Source organism: Leptonychotes weddellii, chromosome 8 (assembly GCF_054177405.1).
Source record: "Leptonychotes weddellii isolate Sample4059 chromosome 8, ASM5417740v2, whole genome shotgun sequence".
NCBI classification, from domain to species: Eukaryota; Metazoa; Chordata; class Mammalia; order Carnivora; family Phocidae; genus Leptonychotes; species Leptonychotes weddellii.
The window spans coordinates 65,267,905-65,291,823 of record NC_138376.1 but is presented as its reverse complement, the minus strand read 5'-3'; the positions used below and the strand labels follow the sequence as shown (position 1 = coordinate 65,291,823).

Genomic DNA, 23,919 nt, shown 5'->3' with positions numbered 1-23,919 from the left:
GAAGAGCCCGGGGAAGGGGCGAGGCTCGCGGGCGGCGGGAGCGGAGGGGTCGCCAGTCCCGGTCGCTGTCGCGGGCGGGCGGGCGCTGGAGGCAGGGGACGCCGGCGCGCGGGCAGCGTGGACCGACTGACTTACTGACCGACGGACGGAGGCACACCCCGCTCCACCCCACCCCACCCCGCCCCGCCCCGCCTCGCTTCGCCTCGCCCGCATCCCCGCGCCGGCGCCGCCTCCCTCCGGCTAATCCCTCGGCCACCCCTTCCTCCTGCACTTCTTTTCCGCCTCCGCCTCTTCTTGGCTCCCGCGGCGCCAGTGCCTTCCCCTGGCCCGGGCGGGGCGCCTCGGCTCTCGGCAGAGCTCCGTAGAGTCGGGCGGAACGTTTCGTTCTAGCAGAGAAGCAGCCCCTGCGCTGGGCAAGAGGTGCCGAGGGAGCTTCTCCCCGAGGACCGGGGGATGCGAAGGGTAAGACCTGGCAGGGTTGCGTTTGGAAATACTTTTTCCGCCTCCCGCCCCCTCGGGTACTGACCAGTGTAGTCCCCAAGTGTCCTTCGTGGAGTTCTTATTCCGTGTGAGCGAATCGTGCGTCGATGTTTACTTAGCTGTATAGCCCCAGCATGTCAACTGTGGTCTGTGCTACTTCTGGAGGTTTCTACCATTTACTACTTATTGAATGTGTGGGCACCCCTGGGTACACTGCTGTGTGTTTGTAGAAAACGTGTAATTGTGCATGTTTGAAAAAAATAGGCGCTTGAGTTGGTGCTGAATGTCTATAAACCATATCAGCAACTAAGTGTTCCCAAATACATCGATCTCTGCACCAAACCTAGAAACTGTCTAAAATATTAAATGTCATATAAAGAAATGTATGTCAAATAATAAACTTTTGGTGTAGAAAATATAGCTGCAGGAGCCACTCTTTTAGAGGAAAAGTAAATGTACGTTTAACATCTAAATTTGAATGTTGATGGAACCATTTAATCCAGAACTAGCCATTAGATGAAAAAAGTTGCTGTGTTTTTGAAAGATATTTCTCGGTAAGGCTCACAATCATAAATGGATCTCCTCGCCAGTGCAAATGTTTGCAGTGACAGACACGAGAAACTGTCGTTTGGTCATTTGAAAGTTTGAAAGCAACATGCATGCTTCTAATTTTAGTTTTAAATTGAACAAATGAGAAAAAAATAGTAATCCGTTAATCATTTTGCCTCCCATCTTTTTTATTTACCTTCAAATTAAGTGCTAGTCTTGTCTTTGTTGTTGCTTCTTGATACATTAAGCATCCTTGGGCATTTAATAAGAGATTAGAACAGATTTACTGGTTTTAAAGGTGTTGAAAGATCTCTCTGTGGGTCCCCTAACTTCTCATTTTTTATTACCGAATTAACATCTTTTCAACAATGGGGGAAATGCAATTTCTTAGCATAAACTCAGTGAACATTGAGTTGTCAGTGGGGTGACCACTGCCATCAATCTATTTTGCAGAATACTGAGAAGCTCAGAGCAACTAACCTTTAAGGTTCCCATAGGACTTTATCTGATTTAAAGTGTTGCTTTTCTAATGCTACCCTACTGACAGTTTGCAAGGGAAGATACACTGATTGATTTTTCTCTGTCCCTTCCCCCCCTTCTGCCCCTCCCCATCTCTAACTCAGTTAAAAGCAATTTTATCAAAATAAAAGGCCATGCATAGTTTCTTAAGTGAGACAATTTTCTGATTATATCCATACATGAACAGCATCCACACACCTCCAGATTTTTAAATGTTGCATACTACAAGAGGTTACTTGTAGGCACAATAGCAGTTGCTGGGCAAGAGGCAAGAGGATGGACGTGGTTTTTAAAAAACTAATCCATTTTAGGTTACCAAGAGAACTTACTGTAAACAGATTCTTTTTGTTCCAAAGATGTCTCCCACTCCAGGCAAGGAGCAATCCTGGCTGAGGTATGTATCAAGTGTCTGATGGGCAAAGGTCTCATTGTGTTCCTAAGTCTCTGTGGGGGTAAAGTGATGCCACAGGGAGAAAATGCTCAGTTCTGACCTTTCAAAAATAAAATTACTATACTTGCATACTCATTGTTAGGAAGGCAAATTAGATATTCACACCCCCCCATTTTAATAGATAGCTTTGATATAGATGCCTATGAAAAGAACGTTATGCCTAGTCCCTGAAATAAACCATAGATGATATTATTTAATTTGGTGTGTAAAGTTTTACATTTTGGTGAAAATCTGATTTCACGTTGGAGTAGAGCTCGGCTTTGTTTGTTATCCACTGTTTTCTGTCTTTTTCTGTTACCCTTTTCCCAGTGGACTCCATGCCTCCCTGTCGCGTGTGAGATCGTTCCTCTCTAATAAGCCGAGCTGCGGGATCAGTGTGTTCTTTTTGGCATTTCAGAATGTTAAAATAGTGAAATTGTTAAATGTTACCAAGATGAAACTGCTGGGAATGAAATTTCTCTGGAAGAACCACTCTATCTGTGGCATATTACAGTCTATTCCAAAAGAAAACTCCTGGATTTGGTCTACCTATTTTCTCAAGAAAGAAGCAGCCCCATTGATTGTGTTGATGAGTATTTAGTATGCAGTGTCAGCTTATTAATTACCAAAGCAAAAGCCTGAAAAACTCTTTCCAAACAATCTTGTGATATTCTACTTTGCTTTGACTCAAAATTAACATGAACCACCAGGAAATTTAGACAGGCTCCTTGGTTGTCTTGCATATTAGTGTTTGGAAGTAGAATTGGAATACTTGGCTGTTGAAGAAAAAACTATGATGAAATGGAACTTATAATAGCAGTTTATAGTTCACCACGCTTACCAAATGTTTCTTCCCAGAAAACAGTTGGCCTAATAAGAGAAGGGATTATTTTCCATAATTAGCTCTCCAGGAATGCTGCAAAAAAAAAAAAAAAAAAAAAAAAGGTAATAAATTGAATTTGGAGATACCTAACAACACGTGATGAGTAAAACGAGATTTGGTTATAGCATCTTGAATTTGGTTAGTCAGATGGAGCCTGTCCTTGAGGTTGCTGACTGTTATTCTTGGGGTAATTATGTTAGCTTAGTTGCCTGAAGAACACAGATGAGAGCTTTCGTTCCAGGAAAAAAAAGGATGCTGTGTCTTCACCAGTGTAATCTGTCTCTTCTGTTTTAGTGTTCATCATTTTTTAATTGAACTGACAAATTAGTTAGAGGGAAACCAGCCTTTGGGTTTAAATTATTTATAATTCTGCTTTTGCCTCTGAAAAGACCTGGACCCAACATTGTTTGAAAAACTGCTGGGGCCAAGCTTATGTATTGCCTATCTATATTTTGAGGGACTGCAAGCTCTGCTGGTTTTTCTTTTCTTGACTGAAGATGGGTAGAGAAGCTAAAGAATAAGAGGAAATCAAAACCAATTGATACACTTTGTATTGGCAAAATTTTAACTTCATGACCCCCCCCCCCCATCTCCAGCGCTTTCTTAGTTCTTCTCTCATAGCGATGTTCACTTTCGATTATAACTGCATGAATGTTGTTTCTGAGGGCTTGGGGGATACAACACGTTGCCACTGAATTGTTATTTAATGTTTTTGATAATCATTTAATTCACTGATCTGTATCTTCTTAGATTAGAATGGGGTAACTATATAACACATTATAAATCAACTCAGACTGCTCCCAGATATGTTCTGGACTAAAAGAAAGAATAAATGTCACCCAGAAAATATATAACATCAAATTATATACTGCACAATTTTAGATGTTTGGGATGTATAAACACACTTGTATACATATATGAACAAACTTCTTCATAGATGTGTATCATGGCTGACATAAATATTTAGACCCATTGTCTTTATATATCTGAATATATAATTCAGATTTTAAATAAATACTACAAACTTGGGGAAATGTCCAAATTCAAGGCAGCTGTGCAGATGGACACAGAAGACTCAAGGCAAAAGAAGTATCCACCTTGCATTAAACAAGGCTGTTTTGATTTTCCAGGGTAGTGGAAATTTGTTCCTGTCTCACGTGTCATAAGAACCTTGCAAAGATGACAGGACGGGCATAGCTACGTTTGATTATAGTTTTCTCATCAACACTGATTGATGTGTTTAATACAGTTGTCACCAATCCTGCTAGTTGTTTATTATTTTTGGAAAGAAAGTTGGGAGAAAAAAATACAAGGTTATTTCTCTATCACAGGATGCATATTAATATCAGTATCTGTGAAATATACAGCACATTATAGTGCCATCACAAATAAGTTAAAACTATAAGAAATATGTGAGGGGGAAGGGGAAGGTTGTTTCTAGTGGTTTTCCGGTCCCTCTCTTGGTCCTACTCAACAAGTTTGATGTTGGAGGAACCCCGCTCTCGAACAGGCCTGCGTGGGTGAGGGGTATGTTTATGACCTATCAGTGATAATAGGTCAAAGCCATTACATAAAGTAATCTGTGATTACCTCTAGTTCTTAACAGAAAATATTTACTAAAATCTTTCCTGGGTCCTATTTCTTCACTGAAAGGGTGCCTCGTGGAAAGTAAAGTACCCTTCATTATAATAGTTTTTCTAGCACAGTTGCCATTACAAATATATTCTTGAGCTAGTTTTCATTGATATTTCCCATATATTTGAAGTATTTCCCATATGGATTATTAACATAACTTCTGGATACCCTCTCATTTAAAGGTTCATTTAAATGAACCTTAATTTCATAATGTAGTGAGCACGAGGTTCATTGCTGTACTTGTATGGGTTTCCGAAGGAAGAATTGTTTACTCACCAAACCTGAGCAAATGGGCCTGGCAGAGTCCTAGCTGTTGTTCTGAAATACTAGAAATTCTGCTGTAGCCCCAGCTGGAGAAATGTTCACACCTGCACTTTCGGAAAGCTTTCAAAATGTTGCTTTGTTTGTTTTGTTTTCTTTTGTTTTGGAATATGTGAGTTGAGACTAGTTAGATGGGACTTGATAATGCTTAGCCAACTCTTTTTTTTAACCTATTGTGCTATTATTGCATTATATTCTGTAGTTTTGAATGAGCTTCTTAAGGTAGATTTTTCATCTTTTGAACGCAACAAAGGATTTAAGTTCCCTTTTCTCCTAACACAGACGGCAAATCATTTTTCCCTAAGAGCACAATATTTTATTATCTAATTCGTATTTTTCCCCTCGAGTTTGGATTCTTAATTGTGTAGAGTTTGGATTCATTGAGTAGAAATTTGATATCTTTGGCTTGACTCCTTACCATCATTATCAACTCTGAAAAGCATTTAAAATTTGTTTTTGACTTCAGGAGATAAAGTGCAGTATAGTTTCCTAAATTTGACAATGTAATATGTATTTTTTTTTATTCCTACTAGCAAATTCCATGCTATTGCTTTTTAAAGAAAAGCAGAGGCATTTTTCAAAGATGTGCCAGGCAATCTGTTGTGGTAGTTGAATATACTGGCAAATGCTTTCACAAACTGTGTATGTCAGTAGTATATTTAAATATAATTAAAATAAAATATAATTAGGAAATAATGTTTTTCAAAGTTTATGTTTAAATGGGAGGGTTCCCTTCTTTCCTCATTATTTCTTCATCTGTTCTTTTAGACCATCTATTTACAGAAGAAAATTGGAATATGAGTTCTATAAATTGAGTTAAGTTACAAGGAGTTTTACATTTAAATTGGTAATAAATTCCAGTGTGATTTTTTAAAAACAAATTTCTCCTGGATATTCGTCTAGGAAATTTTATAACATTGATTTCTGTTGGCCAAGAGGCTAAACAGATGTTTTTAATATAGCAAGTGAACCAATACCATACGCAGTATGCCTTTGTCCGTCTTGTTTGCTTTTAACTCAGCTATATTTAAAAGTAATCAGCCCGATTTATTCTTTAGAAAAGAGACTTAATTTAATGCCACTATGATCTGTGTATTTTGGTTTATTCCAGTGTGGCTTGTTAAATGGACCAGATTTCCAACTCATTTCAATGCACTGCTACCAGAATTTGTAAATGTTTTCTCTAGCATTTGTACAAGTTGTGGTGAGCAAGCCGTATGTATGTGGGGAAGAAGGAAAGCTGAACAATTTGATGCATAAGCAAAGTAAGTAAAAGATTGTCCGGAGAATTCGGTGTCTTTGCCTATGTGGGAATTTGACTCTGGAAGATAGACAAGTAGTTTTGGAAATTACATTAAACTTCTTACAAACAACAACCAGAAAAGGTAAAACCTTTGGATGATTGTAGTCCTCATCTAAGGAAACTAAGTATATGTAATCTCTGATCCATTTTTATTGATGAAATAATTAGAGAGGAAACATTCTGCCCAAAGTCAGACATTTAAGTACTTTGGGATACATTTCCATATATCTATAACTTTTAGGTATTTTTGCAAGATATATGCCAGCTATAAGCAGTATAAATTGCATAATTTAATTCTGTCAGTTAATTTGCAGCGGATCTGCATTACTTGGGCCTACTACAAAATTTCCATTTTAGTTTGTTGTTTTCTGGGTGCATATCCTGTGACACATTGTTTTACAGTTTGAGGAAGAGACGAACAGAAACAGAAACACTTCTAGCTTAAAAAAATAAGCTGAATGTTAACTACTATTACTGGTTTCCCGTTCTTTTATTCTCAGTCATCATGGGTCCCTTCGCAGTGGCGTTGAAAGGAATGGCTAGCAGGCCTAGAAAGCTTTGCATAGACTTTGTAAATAGAATTAGGAGAAAATGGTGTGTGGAGTTCTTAATTTATGTCTGCATGCAGGATAAGTACACATTATATCTTGAAGCCACTTTTGTCTGTTGGTCAAAAATATAACTGTGAATTTGCTGAAAAAGTGCAGAGAAGCCCGGAATTGTAGACTGAAAAAACCTTAAGAGGTTCCCCACTCGTTATGTTTATTTTCAGGCTAGACCACATTCTATTTCGGTCACATAGAAATACCTTGGTTTTAAACATCTTCTTTGGGAGACTACTTTATCATCAGCAGGCTCCCTTAGCGATCCATTTCAATGATCTAAAAATCTACACTCACAGAATATTCTTTCTTCCTATCCTCAATTCCTAAAGGTTAATTTTTATCCCCCCACCCACCCATTTAGTCTTTCTCATAGGTCTCCATAAACTTTAGAGTGTGTTAGAATCTCCTGGAGGGCCTCGTGACAACACACCTGGGCCCCAAACCCCAAAGTTTCTGACTCCGTAGGTCTGACGTGAACCTGAGAATTTGCAGTTTTCATAAGTTCCCAGGTCATGCAGATACTACTGGTTGGGAGATCACCCCTTGGGAACCACTGGCCTAGAAGATCACTCCGCATGCACTCGCAGACCGCTGTGTGACGTCTCAGACAATTCTTTGAGATGTATGTACACTGGATGTCCAGCCCGTTCTCACCCATCTTATTTCCTAATTCTTTATCTTCACGTCACTTTTTCCTGAATACTCGTAGTTCCTCAGCTCTGTTCATAATCACAAAATTGCACCACACAAATCCTAGCTGACCTTGAACAAGTACATACAGAACCACCTCATGGTTTCAGTGACATCAAAATCCTATACTTGCAACCAATTTACACACTTACATCTTAATTGAAACTACATTTCCAGAGCACATTTTTCACTTTTACTGAAACCTAGTTCTTCCAGTTCTGTTTATATATAATTATTTGCATCTTGAAAGCATATTTTTATGTTTGTATCTTGCATGTTAGTACACACTGAAATTTTTTTTTTAACATGTTCAACTAAAGGAGATGGCACATAAGTACCTAATTTATAAAATCGTGTTTGAAGGAATCCTGGATTTATACAATAAAAACTTATTTAAAATTATTCCAGTAAGAAAATGATAGGAAGGAAATGGAATTATTTAGAAAGCTACCATATCCTTGATTTGTATGAGTATTTGAACAAATATTCACTTCTCTTGTGAAATATTCCATTGTAGCCCCTGTAATGATAAATAATTTTCCGTTCTTTTTCATCAGAGAATTATGGCCTGTGTTGGTGATTTCATATTTGAAACTCGGAAAGCCAAATGTTTCATAAAATAGAAATGAGTTGAGTTTGTTATTAGAATTGATTTTGGGCTCCTGAGATATTCCCATCTTACTTTTAGCATCTCTTGGCATAAACATATTATTTGTTTCCAGTAGAGCTACTTTCCTTTACTCATCCTTAATTACTTTCTTGAGGCAGACTTCCCAAAATATTCACAATTAATTTTATCAATATATTAAATTTTCTCAATGCCCCTTTGCCCCAGAAAAGCAATTAAAAATTTAGTTTTTGTAGGCAGTAATAATAACCCATTTTAATCCTGCATAACATATTTTCTTATTTATGTTTTAATTAATTTGGTTGTAAAATACATAAAATGTCGTAGCAGGAGGAGAAGTTGTTCAACCAAAGCAAGAACTATGTCCACTGAAAAGAATAACAAATTGATTCCTGAGGGCTTATAGAAGCCACTCCATCTAGTGGTTGAATTTTCACATAACTTCTCTTGACAAGTGGTTTTGCAAACACACTTGCACGTGGAGAAAGCCCTTTGGGAAAGATTAATGCATAGTAACAGGCATTCGAGGGAAGGAAAAACTTCATTATAATCATAACTTTATATATTGTCTTTAAAGGTCTATCAGCAGCATGTAATCAGGATTCATTCAAGGTTGTGCGTGTCACAAAAATCCCTTTGTTTATCATTGCTGTGTGGCTACAGAGGGAGGTTCATAACACACACCCAGGCTCAACAAGGATCAGAATAAAAAATACATCCTTGGTCTTTGCCTCAAGCTTCCACTTGCCATCAATATAACTTCCGTTTAACAATGAGATAAAAGATCCTGGGATGAATAATTGTTGATGGTTTTCTGTAACCTTTACATTCGGGCAGTTGCTTTTTTTTTTTTTCAGGTGAATGTTTGTTTGAGACTAAAACTCAGTTTTAATTCCCTAAAAACCAATGGACTTTATGCCAAGGAAAACCATCCATAGTTAAACGCCATTCTGCTAAGATAGATCTGCCATATTGCTGATGCACACCAACGTTCATTTAATAAACAGGTATTGAGCTCCTACCCCATGCCAGGCACTGTGCCAGGCAGAGGACACACGAGGCATGTAAGACAGGTCCCTCCTCTCAAGGTATTCATGATTTGAAGGGTTTAGATGCAAGAAAGACTACCACAGGATGACTCAGCAGTGCCCACCCTCCCTCCTGGGAGGAAAACTCAAAGCATATATAGGAAGGGGATTACACAACCCAGTTACTGGGCTACACAACCCAATGGCTGTTGGGTGATGCAGTATCATATGCCTATGACATGTTTTCATATCCTATTCAATTCTGTCATCTGTGGGAGGAGAAGGACAGATGGGTGGTCTTTATTAAACAGAGTTGGGTGAGATGGACGGTCATTTCTCTTGCTTCCCTGACCCATATCCATTACACAGGTGTAATACATGGTTATGTGTTTAAGGTCTACAGTGCTAGGCACAGAGTATGTGCCCAATAAAAATGCAGTACGTGAAGCACGTGAAGGCCTATAACTTTGTATCCATCAGCCACGTTGTTGTAGTAACACAGCTTTGTGCTCTTTGGGCATCAGGAATCTGTCACAAGCACTCCCTTGTTGGAGCCTTACAAAGGTTTACAGAAGTTCTTCTGCCTTGATTCCAGCCAGCATCTTAGGAACTGGCCGTGGAGAATCATCTTTCGTCTGGGCCTAACAAAACCACACTGCTCATGGTGACAAATTGAGTGATTTCAAGTGAGTCTGAATTTCTTCATACGGGAGTGAAAGCTTCAAACTTGTTTACTAACAACATTGTGCCCCTTTCAGGCCTAAAGAAGGTGTCCTCTCCATTCCCCGCTGGTATAAACTGTCATTACCGTCCACAGTCCTTACAATTGACTAAATGAAGGGGAAAAAATCTAATTAAAAAAATAACGGCAAAGACAAGGTAGATTTTGTTTTATTTGCCAACAGTCACTGAAAATAAGGTGCTAATCCAGGGTTAGGATGTATAGCTTATAGTTAATTATCATACTTTGTCCCTGAAGACCATGGGGCAAGGATGATTTGCAAGCACTATGGGCAATATTTTTGCTGTCAACAGATCCTTCCTTCAGATTTTAGTTGTTTGCTATGTAGAATGATCAGGTACTGTTTATTACTTCCTTTCCCCAAAATCAATTCTTCGCCCTTAGAAACAAAGAAGAGTGTCTTATTATATCGTTCCTGGACCTCAAAATTAAGAGCAGGGACTTCGAGTTATGCAGCCCTGGGTTGAGTTCTAGCTCTGCTCCAATAGTTACATATCTCTAAGCCTCAGTTTGCCCATATGTAGAATGGGGATTGTGATAGCACCTAATGCATGTAAGTATTTTTAAAAAATAATATATATTCTTAGCACGTAAGTATTCTGATGTTTCTTGTTAAAATATTGGGGAATTGGAATTCTCTCTGTTGTGCATTTATTTAATCACCCAAATCACCCAATCACTCTGAGACTTGAACCTAGAGAAACAAGACTTGATTTTTCACTGGGCTTAATTTGTATGTTTGTGGCTTCAAAGAGAATGTACTCCTTCACTGGAAGGTGCAGGAAGAAATGGAAAGGTATGCTGCACTGCTGGACAACATGTAGCACACTTTAAACCATTGCTGTCCTTGGCAATGAACGGTCAGGTAGCCTATCTACTGGGTTCTACATATTTTATGGGCTGGCTTTCAATGACCAAACTTCACATACATGATAAAGACAGGCTTATAGAGTATTTTGTGTATGGACCGTGGCTTCTACTGAGCTGAAAATTTTGCATGGTCTTTTTTAAGGGAAGGCCGCATCAATTATGCCTGATTCCTTTCTTCACAGGTATGTGGAAAAGTTAGCTCTCTAAAACAAAAGAGAGAGAAAGGCGCTCAGTAAGAAGAAACATCAAAACAATACAACAAAATTAAATGGTAAATGAATAAATGGAATTGGTTATAAAAGTCAACAAATCATTTCATTTGTACCATTGCCTTTTTGATAGGTTCTTCTTATGGCATCATCACCTAATGGTGAATGTTTAATCTGATGTAGTTTTAAAGCCATCATTTTTAAGCCCTAAAATTCTTTAAATTTTAGTAAGCTTTTAAATGTTAAATAATTAGGCATACTAAATTTGAACAGAAATATAGCCTTATAAGTCCCTCAATGTCGATTTAGTTCATATTAATTGATATATTTTCATGAAATGTATTTTCTTACTAACAAAGACCAGAGGAAAATGGTGCATTTAATAACTTCTATTCCACATTACAAAATATATGAAAAGCTAAAGCTTTGAGAAACAACTGAGCATTACCTACATAATGGAATTTTCTTTTATATATGGGAAAAGGAACTGACATTAATACAAGGAAGAAGGATTATGTATTTTTGCCTGAATTATCAGGATAATTAAGTCAATCCTTTACTTGTCTTTGGTATAGAAGATAATGCAAAAAGTGACCAAACTACTTTAATAATTCCAAAACTCTGATGATTATGTAAGAGTTAGAAAAGACTCAGTTGCCCATTCAACCATAGCAGAAGCATCATTCATTGAATTATGGTGTTGGCCCATGAGATCTGCCATGTATATTGAGGACATGTCTTAGACATAATGCAATTATAAGGGTCAACTAAAATTTTCCTACTAACTTTAGAGAAATACATTATCAAGTTACTTTTTCTTGATCAAATTAGTAGAAACCAGACTTGTTCCCAGAAGTGAATGGAAAATAATAAATACATCCACTGGCACCTTCATTCCCTTGAACCCTTCACAAGGCTCTTTTATGAAGCTAACTGAGCAGAACAACACAAAGCCAACAAAGAAATAAGGGAAAACAACAAGGTTCATTTAAGCAAGGGCCTGGGACTCCTGCATTTGATATCCTGGACTCCTATCAACATAGAAACTATGAGCTTGGCATTGCGCCCTTAAAACATTTCTACACTTACGATATTAGAGAAGGAGCCTGGGGGGCTGAGACAGTCTGTAACTATTCAGGAGTGCTGGTCCTTCTGATGCTTCTAAAGGGTTTTATGCCCAACTAGACATGACCTCCTGCAGGGATGCCCCGAGATGTTGCACAGTCCAGAACTGCAAGGATTTTTGACTCCAGTACAGCAGTGATAAATATCTAAATTATTGAAATGTCTCTCTAAAACAAAGAAGGTCTTCAGTAGGGTAGTGAAGACTAAAATAACCAGCTATTAATTATATTGATATAGAAAAAACTTTATTTGAAGTCTTGTTTTATTACTCAATGCTCACCCTAATCAGAGCATGGATATTTTATACCCTCAATGATTACAGAAACAAAGATGTAGACTCTCAGTAGACTTTAGAATGTTTCATGCTGCTGATGTACCCAGACCATTTCTTTGATGTGATACCATAGTCTGCCAGTATATATAAGTTTAGGGGTAGTAAATGGAGAAACAAGTGTGCATTTAGTGAGATGGACAAACAGAACAGGTAATGTCATTCTAAAAACTTGAACTTTTTTTTAAATAATAGATTCAACACATTAAAATATTTTTATTTTTATAAAATCAATTTTATAATTGATTATAAAATAGCATAAGTTGGCTATATTTTTAAAAACAGAATTCTAGGGCGCCTGGGTGGCTCAGTTGGTTAAGCGACTGCCTTCGGCTCGGGTCATGATCCTGGAGTCCCGGGATCGAGTCCCGCATCGGGCTCCCTGCTCGGCAGGGAGCCTGCTTCTCCCTCTGACCCTCCCCCCTCTCGTGTGCTCTCTGTCTCTCTCATTCTCTCTGTCTCAAATAAATAAATAAATAAAATCTTAAAAAAAAAAAAACAACAAAAACAGAATTCTAGGAAATTCTAGGAAAATCCCCTTAAATGTCATTCAATCATTGTTTTACTATAACAGTAATAAAAATCAACTGCTTTTTTAATAGGTGCATCTACGCATGTTGCTAGAAATTTCCAATTATGATTTTCCCAGTAGCAAACAAAAACAAAATTAATGGCAGCTGCATCCCCCAAAGCCTAAACTGTATTACTAATGAACTCTCAAAGAAAACTCTCAATGCAAAAAATAATCAGGTGAAAATTACTGTAATAATCCAAATGTAGAAATAAAGGAAAGAATTACTAAAATGCAGAGGACCGCTTTCCCGCCATGATCCCATTAACTGTTAAAATAGCCTGTGCACAGTGGTACCAATTTGACATTACTAAAAATCCTTGAACTGCACAAAATCCATGTATACCTTAAAACTGTATGCCTTAATTAAAGTTGGCTGATATTGGACAGAAATTAGTCTATATTTCATAACCATACCATGCTCTGGCTCAGATTTAACAAGTTAGTTTGTTTTAATGAAAGTGCTTGGTTGCATTAAAGTGGGAAATTGTGATCACATATGTGGTGATCTTAATATAGAGTAAATCACAGGCACATGGTTTGCATTACTGAAAAAAGGTCTGTGATACTTTGTCTTCACTGAAGAAGCTTGATAGCTCTTTCAGATACTAAAATTTTAATCCTTGAGGCCATGCCAGTAGGCAGATTTACCTAGATGGGCTGGGATAGGAAATAGTGATTTAGTAGGAGCTGGTCTTAATTACTATTGACAAAATGCCTTAACTTGAGTTTGTAAGAAGCTAGAAGACTTGAATATAATACAGAAAGCAAAATGGCTTTATTCTAGTTACTGTTAATTCCTAAAACAGTGCATAAAGTCCAAGAGCAAAAATTCTGGAGTCTGAGAGACACGGGTTCAGCTACAAACTCTTCATCTTCTGGACAATTTACATTAACATCTAATGACCTCCATTTCCTTATCTGTGAAATGGGGATTATAAATAAGCACCTCATAGAGTTTGTGCATCTTCTATTTCTTTCATGCTTTAAGTGCTGAGAGAAATAAAAATTGAATAAGCAGCCTATGATCTAATAAGGCAATGCACTCTCTTGAAATAATATATGGCAAGAGTCACAGTACTAAGTGCTGATTGATAATTAATATTTACTAAAGACTTAAATTTTGTGCCAGACACTATGTTAAGTGTGTTGTCTGCTTTTTTTTTTTTTCATTTAATTTTTAGAACAATTGTATGACTTAGGCAACATCATCATCCCTCATCCCCATTTTGCAGATGAAATGCTGAGGCTTAGAGACAACTCCTTGCCCAAGTACGAGTCTCACAGTAATTTGGTCTGCTGACTCCTAATTCAATGTTTTCTTCATTACTAGTGTTTTGACTGGTTAGAATCAGTGGGGAAAAGGAGGGAGATAGTAGCATCCCTGGCTCAGGTTAAAGGGATGATGGTTCATTCAGGTTAAAAGCAGCTCTGGACCTGTACCGTCCAGTATGGTAGCCACCAGCAGCATGTGGCTAGTACCACATGTTGAAGTAACAATATTTTGGGTACATTGGGTTAAATAAAATATATTATTAAGAGTCATTTCACCTTTTACCTTTTTCTTTTTACCTAGGTAGTGGAAACTTTAAAACTGCAGGTGTGGCTCCTATTACATTTTTATTAGACGGCATGGCTCTAGAACCAGAACATCTGGGCTTGTTCTGGCTTGACCACCTACTAGCTATGTGAATGGCGAATTCCTTACCCTCTCTGTGCCTTTCATCTATGAAATGGGGATAATAGTGGCACCCACCTCATAGGGCCATTGTGAAAAATAAACAATTCGATAGACATAAGAGGCTCGGGTTGCCACCTACACATAATAAGCTCTCCGTAAGTGCATAAAAAGGGAAAATCAGCAAGACTTTGTGGTCTGCTTGATTATAGAAGCCAAGAAAGAAGAGGCGTCCAGGGTAAGTTCAAAGTATGAGATTGGACAACGAATACGATTATTCATAATTCCATAAGAAATGTGAAAAAAGACAGGACTGGAGCTAATTTGCTGCAGCACTCTTTGTAACAGCAAGAGATGATAAACAACCTAAACCTGCATCAGAAGGAGCCTGGTCGCATTCATCTAACAGACACTTAAGGCACCTGCTAAATGGAGGGAGGTTTTGTGAACCAACGTGGAACTGTCTTCATGTACACTTAAATGAAAAGCAAGGTGCAGAACAGTACCTATGGTATATTAGTATTTGTTAAAAAGAAAGTAAAGAATGAATTTATATATTTGCTCGAGTATACATGGAATATCTCTAGAAAGGACCTTCTTGCCACTGGGGAGGAAAACTGGATGGTTGGGACATGGGGATGGGAGACTGACTTTGCTGTACATCCTTCTGTTCCTTTTGAATTTGGAATCATTTGGATGTAATATATGCATATAAATGATCAAAATTTCAAATAAGTTAGTTTTTAATTGGGAGATGTGAAGGGCAAGTTAGTTACTTGAAATAAGAGGACTTAGGTCCTGGCCTGGCTCCCAGTAGGAAATGCTGGGCTCAAGTTTTGGTTTTCAGGCCATATATCCATTGAATTAATTACCTTTCTCTCCTCTAATTTTTAGAAAAGGCAAATAAATATTATTAAATCACTGCTTTTATGCACCAGTTAATAAAATTCAGCTGCCACCTATTAGGTTTACGTGACCATTTCTAAGGGAGACCAGCCCTCTCTTTCTTGTCTGCTGTCATGTTTTCAGGCTGGTGAAACACAGAAGAGAAAAAGACACCATTCCTGTGCTTGGAAACCACTTTCTAGTTATGAAAGTAAATATGTAAGCTCATGATTAAATGATACTATGAAGCCTGTAATAGAGGGAAAAACTGGCACCAGGCCCTGAAAGATCAATGGAACAGAGATCTTGGAAATGCGTATTTCAGACAGGGGAAGGCTCAGAGGGAAGGAGGAAGGTGTGCAGGTGTGATCCAAAGAGCAGCATGTCTTCCAGGGCCAGTGAGAGCTGTGTTTGAGTACGGGTGGGAATTGAGAGGTCAAAGTGAGATATGAGGATATGCCAGGACCATTAACAGCTCTCTCACAAATTGTGGCTATTTTCTGTGTCCCTCAAATGATGGGCGAAAATTTTCATATGTAAATGGAGTTGTTTAGCAAATGTAAGTGTGCAGAGAGTGGAGTTGACTCGGGAGACAGCCTGGACCCAGGGATGGCAGGATGTCGGAAGGTGGGCCACATTTAGCACCTTGTCCCTATTCCAGGTTACTAAATAAACAAGAAAAAGAAAACAAAAACACTTTGTGATACTTAAGGTATTAATTTACATTTTTTTCCTTTGTCTCCACTCACTAATCCTACATACTCTCGGCATCAACGTCCTTTCCTTGGGGAAGCCTCCTTCAACCCCCCTAGTTTGGCTGCTCCCAACATCATCTGGTATATCTCCAGTCATAGCTGTCACCACACTTCATCCTAATTACGGGGCCAGCTGTCCTCTGCCACACTGTGTACTTCATGTGCTAGGGACTCTTGCTTGATACCGCTGGTGTGTAACTCCTTGTGCCCACCTACCACGGTGCCTGGTTTGTTGAATGGATGAAGAAATGAATCATGACTTCAGATAGGTAGGATCTTTGTATTTTAGCAGGAGAACTCAGAACATTTTCATTTGTTCCAAGATTAATAACTACTCCCCCCCACAGTGTGATATATTAAAAAAAGAAAAATACAATTAGGAAATAAAATGTTGGTTTTTATGATTATTTTAAAATTATTATAGGTACCACTCAGTAATTCTAATATCTTTATAAGCTAAAGTGCCTAACAGCTGCGTTTTAAACAGACATTTATAAATAGTAAAATCAATTCCCTGGCTGTTTATTTTGAAACAAACACCAAATTGCTTATCTTAGAATTGAAGAGCCCTTAAAATTTGGCCCCCTTTTCTCAGTCATCCTTATTTCCGGTGCCGTCTACATGGAAGCCTAGGTGATACACCATCGAGGCCTGCTTCCTGTCTCCCAGTGTGCTTGGGTCACCGCACCACTCATGGAGGACACTGTCAGGAAACGCTCTCCATCACTGCTTCCCAGTGCTCAGGATCTTGGTCTTCCCAAGAGCCTCAGTGCAAGTTTGCCCTTCGTGACATTTTTCTTGTTTGGTGTAGACATTTTCAAAGTTCACCTCAGCAGTGTATTGGTCCAAATGTCTCCTCTGGGGGGAGAAACTTGCCTGATGGAGACAGGCCAGCATCCAGCTATTCCCCTGTGGTCATCTGTTCCTCTGGTTTTCAGAAGTCTCTTCCTCCCCCTTCATACTCAGCACACAGGCCGCACGACACAGTCCCTGATTACACACCACCTCGTTCTTTGGTTGTGCTGTACATTCAGTCTTACCTGTGTGACAAGGTGATAAAGTCTTCAAGAGCAGAAGTTGTGGGACATGTTGCTCCCCCCGGTCCCCACCAGCATTAGGACGCTGTGTGTCTGTGACGGTAGAAGCCAGGTGGTAGACACTTCCTAAGGCAACTGTGAGGTGCGCCCAAGACACACTTCCTTCCGCTTGACTGTCAGACCCTGGAGGTCTGCGCAGGATCACACAGTGCCTTAAATCCAGACAGCTTAAATAATGAAAGAAGTGTGTTTCTAGTGGGCGCCTCCACATTGCCAACTTTGGGTGGTTTTCTCGGACTGACTGACTCATTTTGTTGACGGAATGTGACAAGGATTTTATCTAGGCCCAGAGACAGGAATGGAATAACATGATGGTACACATTTAGGATGTTTACAGTCAGTTTTTTAAAAAATTATTATTATTCTCCCAGTCTTCTCACCATTGAGCTTTTTTGTTTTCCCTCCTGTTAGGATTCCCTGCTGTGGGTCTCTTTCTCAGTCCTTTTGAGTTTGGCCTAATCCAAGACGGAGGTTATGAAGTCTATCCTAGATGGCCTTGCCGATACCACCTTCCGCACCATCACAACAGACCTCCTCTACGTGGGCTCCAATGACATTCAGTACGAAGACATCAAAGGTGACATGGCATCCAAATTAGGGTACTTCCCACAGAAATTTCCTTTAACTTCCTTTCGGGGAAGTCCCTTCCAAGAAAAGATGACTGCAGGAGACAATGCCCAGTTAGTCCCGGCAGACCAGGTGAACATTACCGAGTTTTACAACAAGTCCCTTTCATCCTACAAGGAGAATGAGGAGAACATCCAGTGTGGGGAGAATTTCATGGACATGGAGTGCTTCATGATTCTGAACCCCAGCCAGCAGCTGGCCATCGCCGTCTTGTCCCTCACGCTGGGCACCTTCACGGTCCTGGAGAACCTGCTGGTGCTGTGTGTCATCCTCCACTCCCGCAGCCTCCGCTGCCGGCCCTCTTACCACTTCATCGGCAGCCTGGCGGTGGCCGACCTCCTGGGGAGCGTCATTTTTGTCTACAGCTTTGTTGACTTCCACGTGTTCCACCGCAAAGATAGCCCCAATGTGTTTCTCTTCAAACTGGGTGGGGTCACTGCCTCCTTCACAGCCTCCGTAGGCAGCCTGTTCCTCACTGCCATTGACAGGTACATATCTATTCACAGGCCCCTGGCTTATAAGAGGATCGTCACCAGGCCCAAGGCCGTGGTGGCATTTTGCCTGATGTGGACCATAGCAATCGTGATTGCTGTGCTGCCTCTCCTGGGCTGGAACTGCAAGAAACTGCAGTCCGTTTGCTCAGACATTTTCCCACTCATTGACGAAACCTACCTGATGTTCTGGATCGGGGTCACCAGCGTGCTGCTGCTGTTTATCGTGTATGCATACATGTATATTCTCTGGAAGGCTCACAGCCACGCGGTCCGCATGATTCAGCGTGGCACCCAGAAGAGCATCATCATCCACACGTCAGAGGACGGCAAGGTGCAGGTGACGCGGCCCGACCAAGCCCGCATGGACATTCGGCTGGCCAAGACCCTGGTTCTGATCCTTGTGGTTTTAATCATCTGCTGGGGCCCTCTGCTTGCGATTATGGTGTATGATGTCTTTGGGAAGATGAACAAGCTGATTAAGACGGTATTTGCGTTCTGCAGTATGCTCTGCCTGCTGAATTCCACCGTGAACCCCATCATCTACGCTCTGAGGAGCAAGGACCTGAGACATGCTTTCCGGAGTATGTTTCCCTCGTGTGAAGGCACCGCACAGCCTCTTGATAACAGCATGGGGGACTCAGACTGCCTGCACAAACACGCCAACAACGCAGCCAGCGTTCACAGGGCCGCAGAGAGCTGCATCAAGAGCACGGTCAAGATTGCCAAGGTGACCATGTCTGTGTCCACAGACACGTCTGCCGAGGCTCTGTGAGCCTGACGCCTTCCTGGCGGCACAGGAAAAGAAATTCATTTCTTTTTTTTTTTTAAAGCTTAAAATCTAGAAGAGTCTGTCGTCTCATCGGTTATATTTTTTTAAGTTGACCATGCTCAGTGAAAGGTGATTGTTACCAGGATCGGTTATCAGTTCTCTAGTGTTTCGATAGTGTACTGAAACTCAGTTCTTCGGGGGTTTACAGTGAAGAAAGCCTGCTGCTGATGTGACCGAAGCTTCTTCAAAGTCTCAGCGAAATAGGAGAGACACCTGCGGCTACACGGTCGGAATTCTAAGGACCCGTAGGAAAACACCATCAAATGAGTAATGCCTTTGTAACCACAACTCTCATTATAATGTGAAATGTATTTGTCCATAAGTATCAGAGATGTCCATTTTTACAAGTTACAGTACTAAAGTAGAGCTCTTTTGTAAAATGTATCGTGTCATGTGAGATGTGTATCAGTGTTTACTGTGTGTTATTTATATTTGTCTAGTTCAGCAAAACTGAAAGGTAGACTTTCATGAGAACAATGGGATACAAGCAGCAGATATACACCAGTGAGACCACTTTTTAAAAAATTATTGCCCGTGACTTTAGAAACCTTAATATTTTTTCCAATCAATTTAAATTTGACACTCAGATAACCATAAAGGTTTATTTTTCTGTTAACACAACAAGAAGAATTTGAAGACTCTCCAGAGTATTGAGCAGAATTCATTGACACTTAAAAATTTGTTAGCCCTGCATTTTCATACATGGACATTTATTATCTTCTGGACTATGGCTGTTCTGTTGGGTGATGGATTACAATCAGAATGGAAGAGAGAAGGCATATTGACTTTTACGGCTGACATCTCTGACTTTTCTTTAGTCTTTAGCTATTACTAGACCTCTTAAGACAGCATGTGTCAATCTTAATGTATATTGTTATCACTGTGCAATTACTGTTTACTTGAAGAGTACTGCATTCTTATATTCCAGGTTTCAGTAGATTTCATGCCTGGGTGGCCAAATGAGTCTTCATTTTTTCTTAATTGAAAAGAAGTAAAATTATACCGTGCGTGAGTGTGAATATAAATGTGTGTGTGTGTGTGTTTCTATCCTGTAACTGTTACAGTTGTGTCACAAAGTGAGAAAACTGTGACCAAGTGTAAATTGTACCACTCGCTGCACACTTGAACATGAATTCAGTTTCTAAAATTGAGTTCTTCCAGAAAGCTCATTGATAAAAATACTGACCATAAACATTCAGAAAATTCCTCCCCTCCCCCCTTGAGGGATTGGGTCAAGTACTATGAAACTGATCTTTAGATATTTCATAAGACCCATGTCTAGCAAGGAATGATCAACGACAAACATGCAGGTGAAGGTCTGCATTTACCATGTCAGTGTTGGGAAATGAGTGTCTTGGTTTCTGAGCACCTAAGGTCGACCAAGTCCATGGGGAGGTAAATCATCAAAAGGGAAGTGGTTCTAAAAGCCCCGTGGTAACATTTGTCGGTGGAGCATGTAGCAGTGTGACCCTGTTTAAGCAGCACTGGACCCCGCTTGCTGAAGGAGGACTTACCCGGTCTGGTGCATGTGGCTAAGGAGGCCAGGCAGACAGTGGGTGAGACAGAAAAAGGCAGTGATTGAGGCGTGGATGACATACGGCTGCTTCTGTGCTTCACCCAGATGCCCTCGGTGACAACCCCAGGACTGGGCTTTGATTGGGTAAGTTTGGGCTAAGGAATAGGCCTCTCCTCTGCTCCTGGTTAGCGAGATCTGCTGAAGTATAAAGATGAGCATGGCTCACTTTCTTCTTATGCCCCAGCCTCATACTCCGTCATGGTGCCATGGGTGCTCAGAATTAGGCCCTTTTCCCAGTAAGCATTAATATTGCTTCAGAAGCCACTTGACCCTGACAAATTTTACCTACAGATAGTCTTCTTATACAGATAAAGCATGGCTCCTACAGGACCCAGAGACCTGCATAGCATGAGTTAAAGTGGAGAGCTAGAATTTATCTGGTGATTTCTAGCTCTCTAGATAGATGAGCAGCCTACTGGGCCAGTGTCCTTCTGTGCAATGTATGGTCTGCAGCTGAATGTGGCCCGTGGGCCAACCTGGGATGGATTTATCTGTCTGTACATACAGCTGAAATCTGCCTGCTGGTTGCCTCACTTTATCTCTCTGTGATATGCAGGGGAGGGTTCAGGGTGCTGGAGGCTGAATATGATCTCTTTAGGAGAAAAAGAAAAGATCATTTACAAAAACTCACCAAGGTCTGGTTCCACTAAAGAATTGCCACTCTTTTGTCCCACATCATCCCGAATGTTAATCCACATGTCTCAGAGCTCACCAGGCACTACCAGCTCTCTTCTCACAGTTCTGAAGACCTGGTGAAGATGAACTTCTTGTTATTTGTAGAAAAAGTCCAGGATTCATTTTTGAAACTGTATCTGTGTGTATGCAATGTAGATTTTATAGTGTGTTGTGCTTTCAAGATCTAAATCATATATAATAAATTAAGGGACAATGGGGCTGACAGCACTAAACTTGGTGCTTATTGATATTCTAAGAAATACCTGTGAAATACCATCACATGTGTGTTACACTTCCTTCATTTTAAAACACTTCAATTAGCTTGATTCACTTTGATGCTTTTGATATCATTTCCTAACCCAAGAGACTCAAATGTTCTCCCTAATGAGTATACTTATTAGAATTACCATTCATTAGTATCATTCATTACCTTGTCCCTTAATTAGGCCCATTACCTTAAATATACTTTAAATTTCAATAAGTTTTACAAGGTCTGACTTCAGACTTACCTACATTCCTCTGAAGGTAACATATTTGTCCTGACCGTGCATTTCACTATGATGTATGTCTTCAGAAAGGGCCAAATTCCTAACCTGTTCAATTTCTTCAGAGTAGTGACCAATCTGTCAGCGCTACACCAATAGTTTTATTTAGACAAGGAGGGCTGTTTCCAAGAACCTCGAATTTTCCATTACATGTGAGATTTATGGAAAAGAAACACGGATCTGGGAGAAGCTGCAGACATATGCCTACACTTCAGATGATTCCCAAGCCTCCCCACCACGTCGAGTCAAGTCTATCTGGCATTACGTGTCAAGGAATTTTGGCTGCCTAAACCCACGTTGCAGGAACTAGGCCCAACCACCAGAGGAGAATTAGGCCCTGGATGAGTAGCACTCTAGTTACTGTCCTGTTGATTCATTTCTGCCATTCCACATCTGTAAAAGAGACCACCAATATCATGCGCAAAATTAGATTTCTCACAATCTAACTGTATATTTGTATGATATTTTAAAATCTCCTAAATGCTAGGCAATGGCTATTAACAATTGTCTTGCATTGGCCTTCTGATGAAATGTTAACAATGCCTATTGTAATATAGACAAAACATTTTATCTACTGATTTGGGCTGAATGTATGTAAATAGGTTTTTAAAAAAGTCAGATGTTTAAGCAGTGGCCTACAAATCAGTAATTTTCAGATAGAAGAGTTTCTTGACATTGCTGTGGCGTCCTAAAACCTATCTTCACATAAACTTAGTGTACTAGGCTTGCTGGGGATCAGAGTCCCCAAGAAAGGAAACGTGTTCTTGTGATAGTATGAATCAAGATACCAGATTATCTGGATTCTTATTTCCAATGTTTCAACTGGGAAACATAACTCTTTATTGTCTGTAAATCTAACATTATTCCTTTTCCTCTTAGAAGAATATCGTATCGTTAGATGTTCGTTGAGCTGGTAATACCCTTGCAACCGCAGCAATATGTTCGTTAGTAATCTGTAGAATACTTTGCGCACAGCTACTAGTAAGATTGTTATTCAATGTAGCTTCAACCATTAAATTACTAGAGCAAAGTAGTACTTTCCTAGTATTTACAATGTATTAAGCCCACACTATATTTTATTTCAATGATATAATTAAATTGTTATTTACTCAAAGAGAAAACATCCCATCATGTCTATTGTCCAAAATTACCTGGAATCAAATAAAAATTCTAGATTCTCATGAAGAACATAAAGTGCCTTTGAATTCTGCCTTATTTCACAGTCTAACATTAAAACACTCAGAATTAAAGTTCTAAAAGATTGTTGAACAACCGATTTGTTCCCAAAAATCACTTAAGACTTTGAGAAATGAGGACAGATTGAATTGATGTAGTCATTTTTAACATAGGAAAAACATGCATAAAGCCATCATTTATATAATAAAGAACAAAAGCCTGCCATGCCTTTTTAAAGCATTATAGTTTAGTGATTTTGCAGTAAATTAAAACAAATGTACTATTCACAATGTGTAATGAAACTGGAACTTAGCAGATTTAGCAAAATATATAAATCTGAGGAATCTATAAACACATTTTCTGAACCATGTGAGAGAGATAATTACTTTTCAATATAACTCATAAAACACATAATTTTTAATTAAACAAGAAGAAAAATAGTTTGGAAATCTTACGATGAAGTAAAAAAAGCATTATAATGAAGTTTACACATTATTATTATCTGAAGGTATGTTGGCAGTTAATTTTGAAAGAAAGTTTTAAATTTTTCAAATGGTAAGTTGGCAAATATTTGAAAATAGATTATTATTTTAATGACAAAATAAAAATTTATCATTCTGTCTATTTTATAAACACTGTGGTTAACTGCATAAGCTGAATGCT

General features: G+C 39.3%; 1 protein-coding gene across 1 annotated transcript; it reads left to right on the top strand.

Annotated features, from left to right (window-relative positions):
* Window positions 1-203: 203 nt before the first annotated feature.
* On the top strand, window positions 204-23,319 carry CNR1 (cannabinoid receptor 1). Its single transcript, XM_006748013.3, has 2 exons — window positions 204-462; window positions 17,746-23,319. The coding sequence occupies exon 2, from the start codon at window positions 17,809-17,811 to the stop codon at window positions 19,225-19,227; it is 1,419 nt and encodes a 472-aa protein (XP_006748076.1). The 5' UTR covers window positions 204-462; window positions 17,746-17,808; the 3' UTR covers window positions 19,228-23,319.
* The last annotated feature ends 600 nt before the right edge of the window (window positions 23,320-23,919 follow it).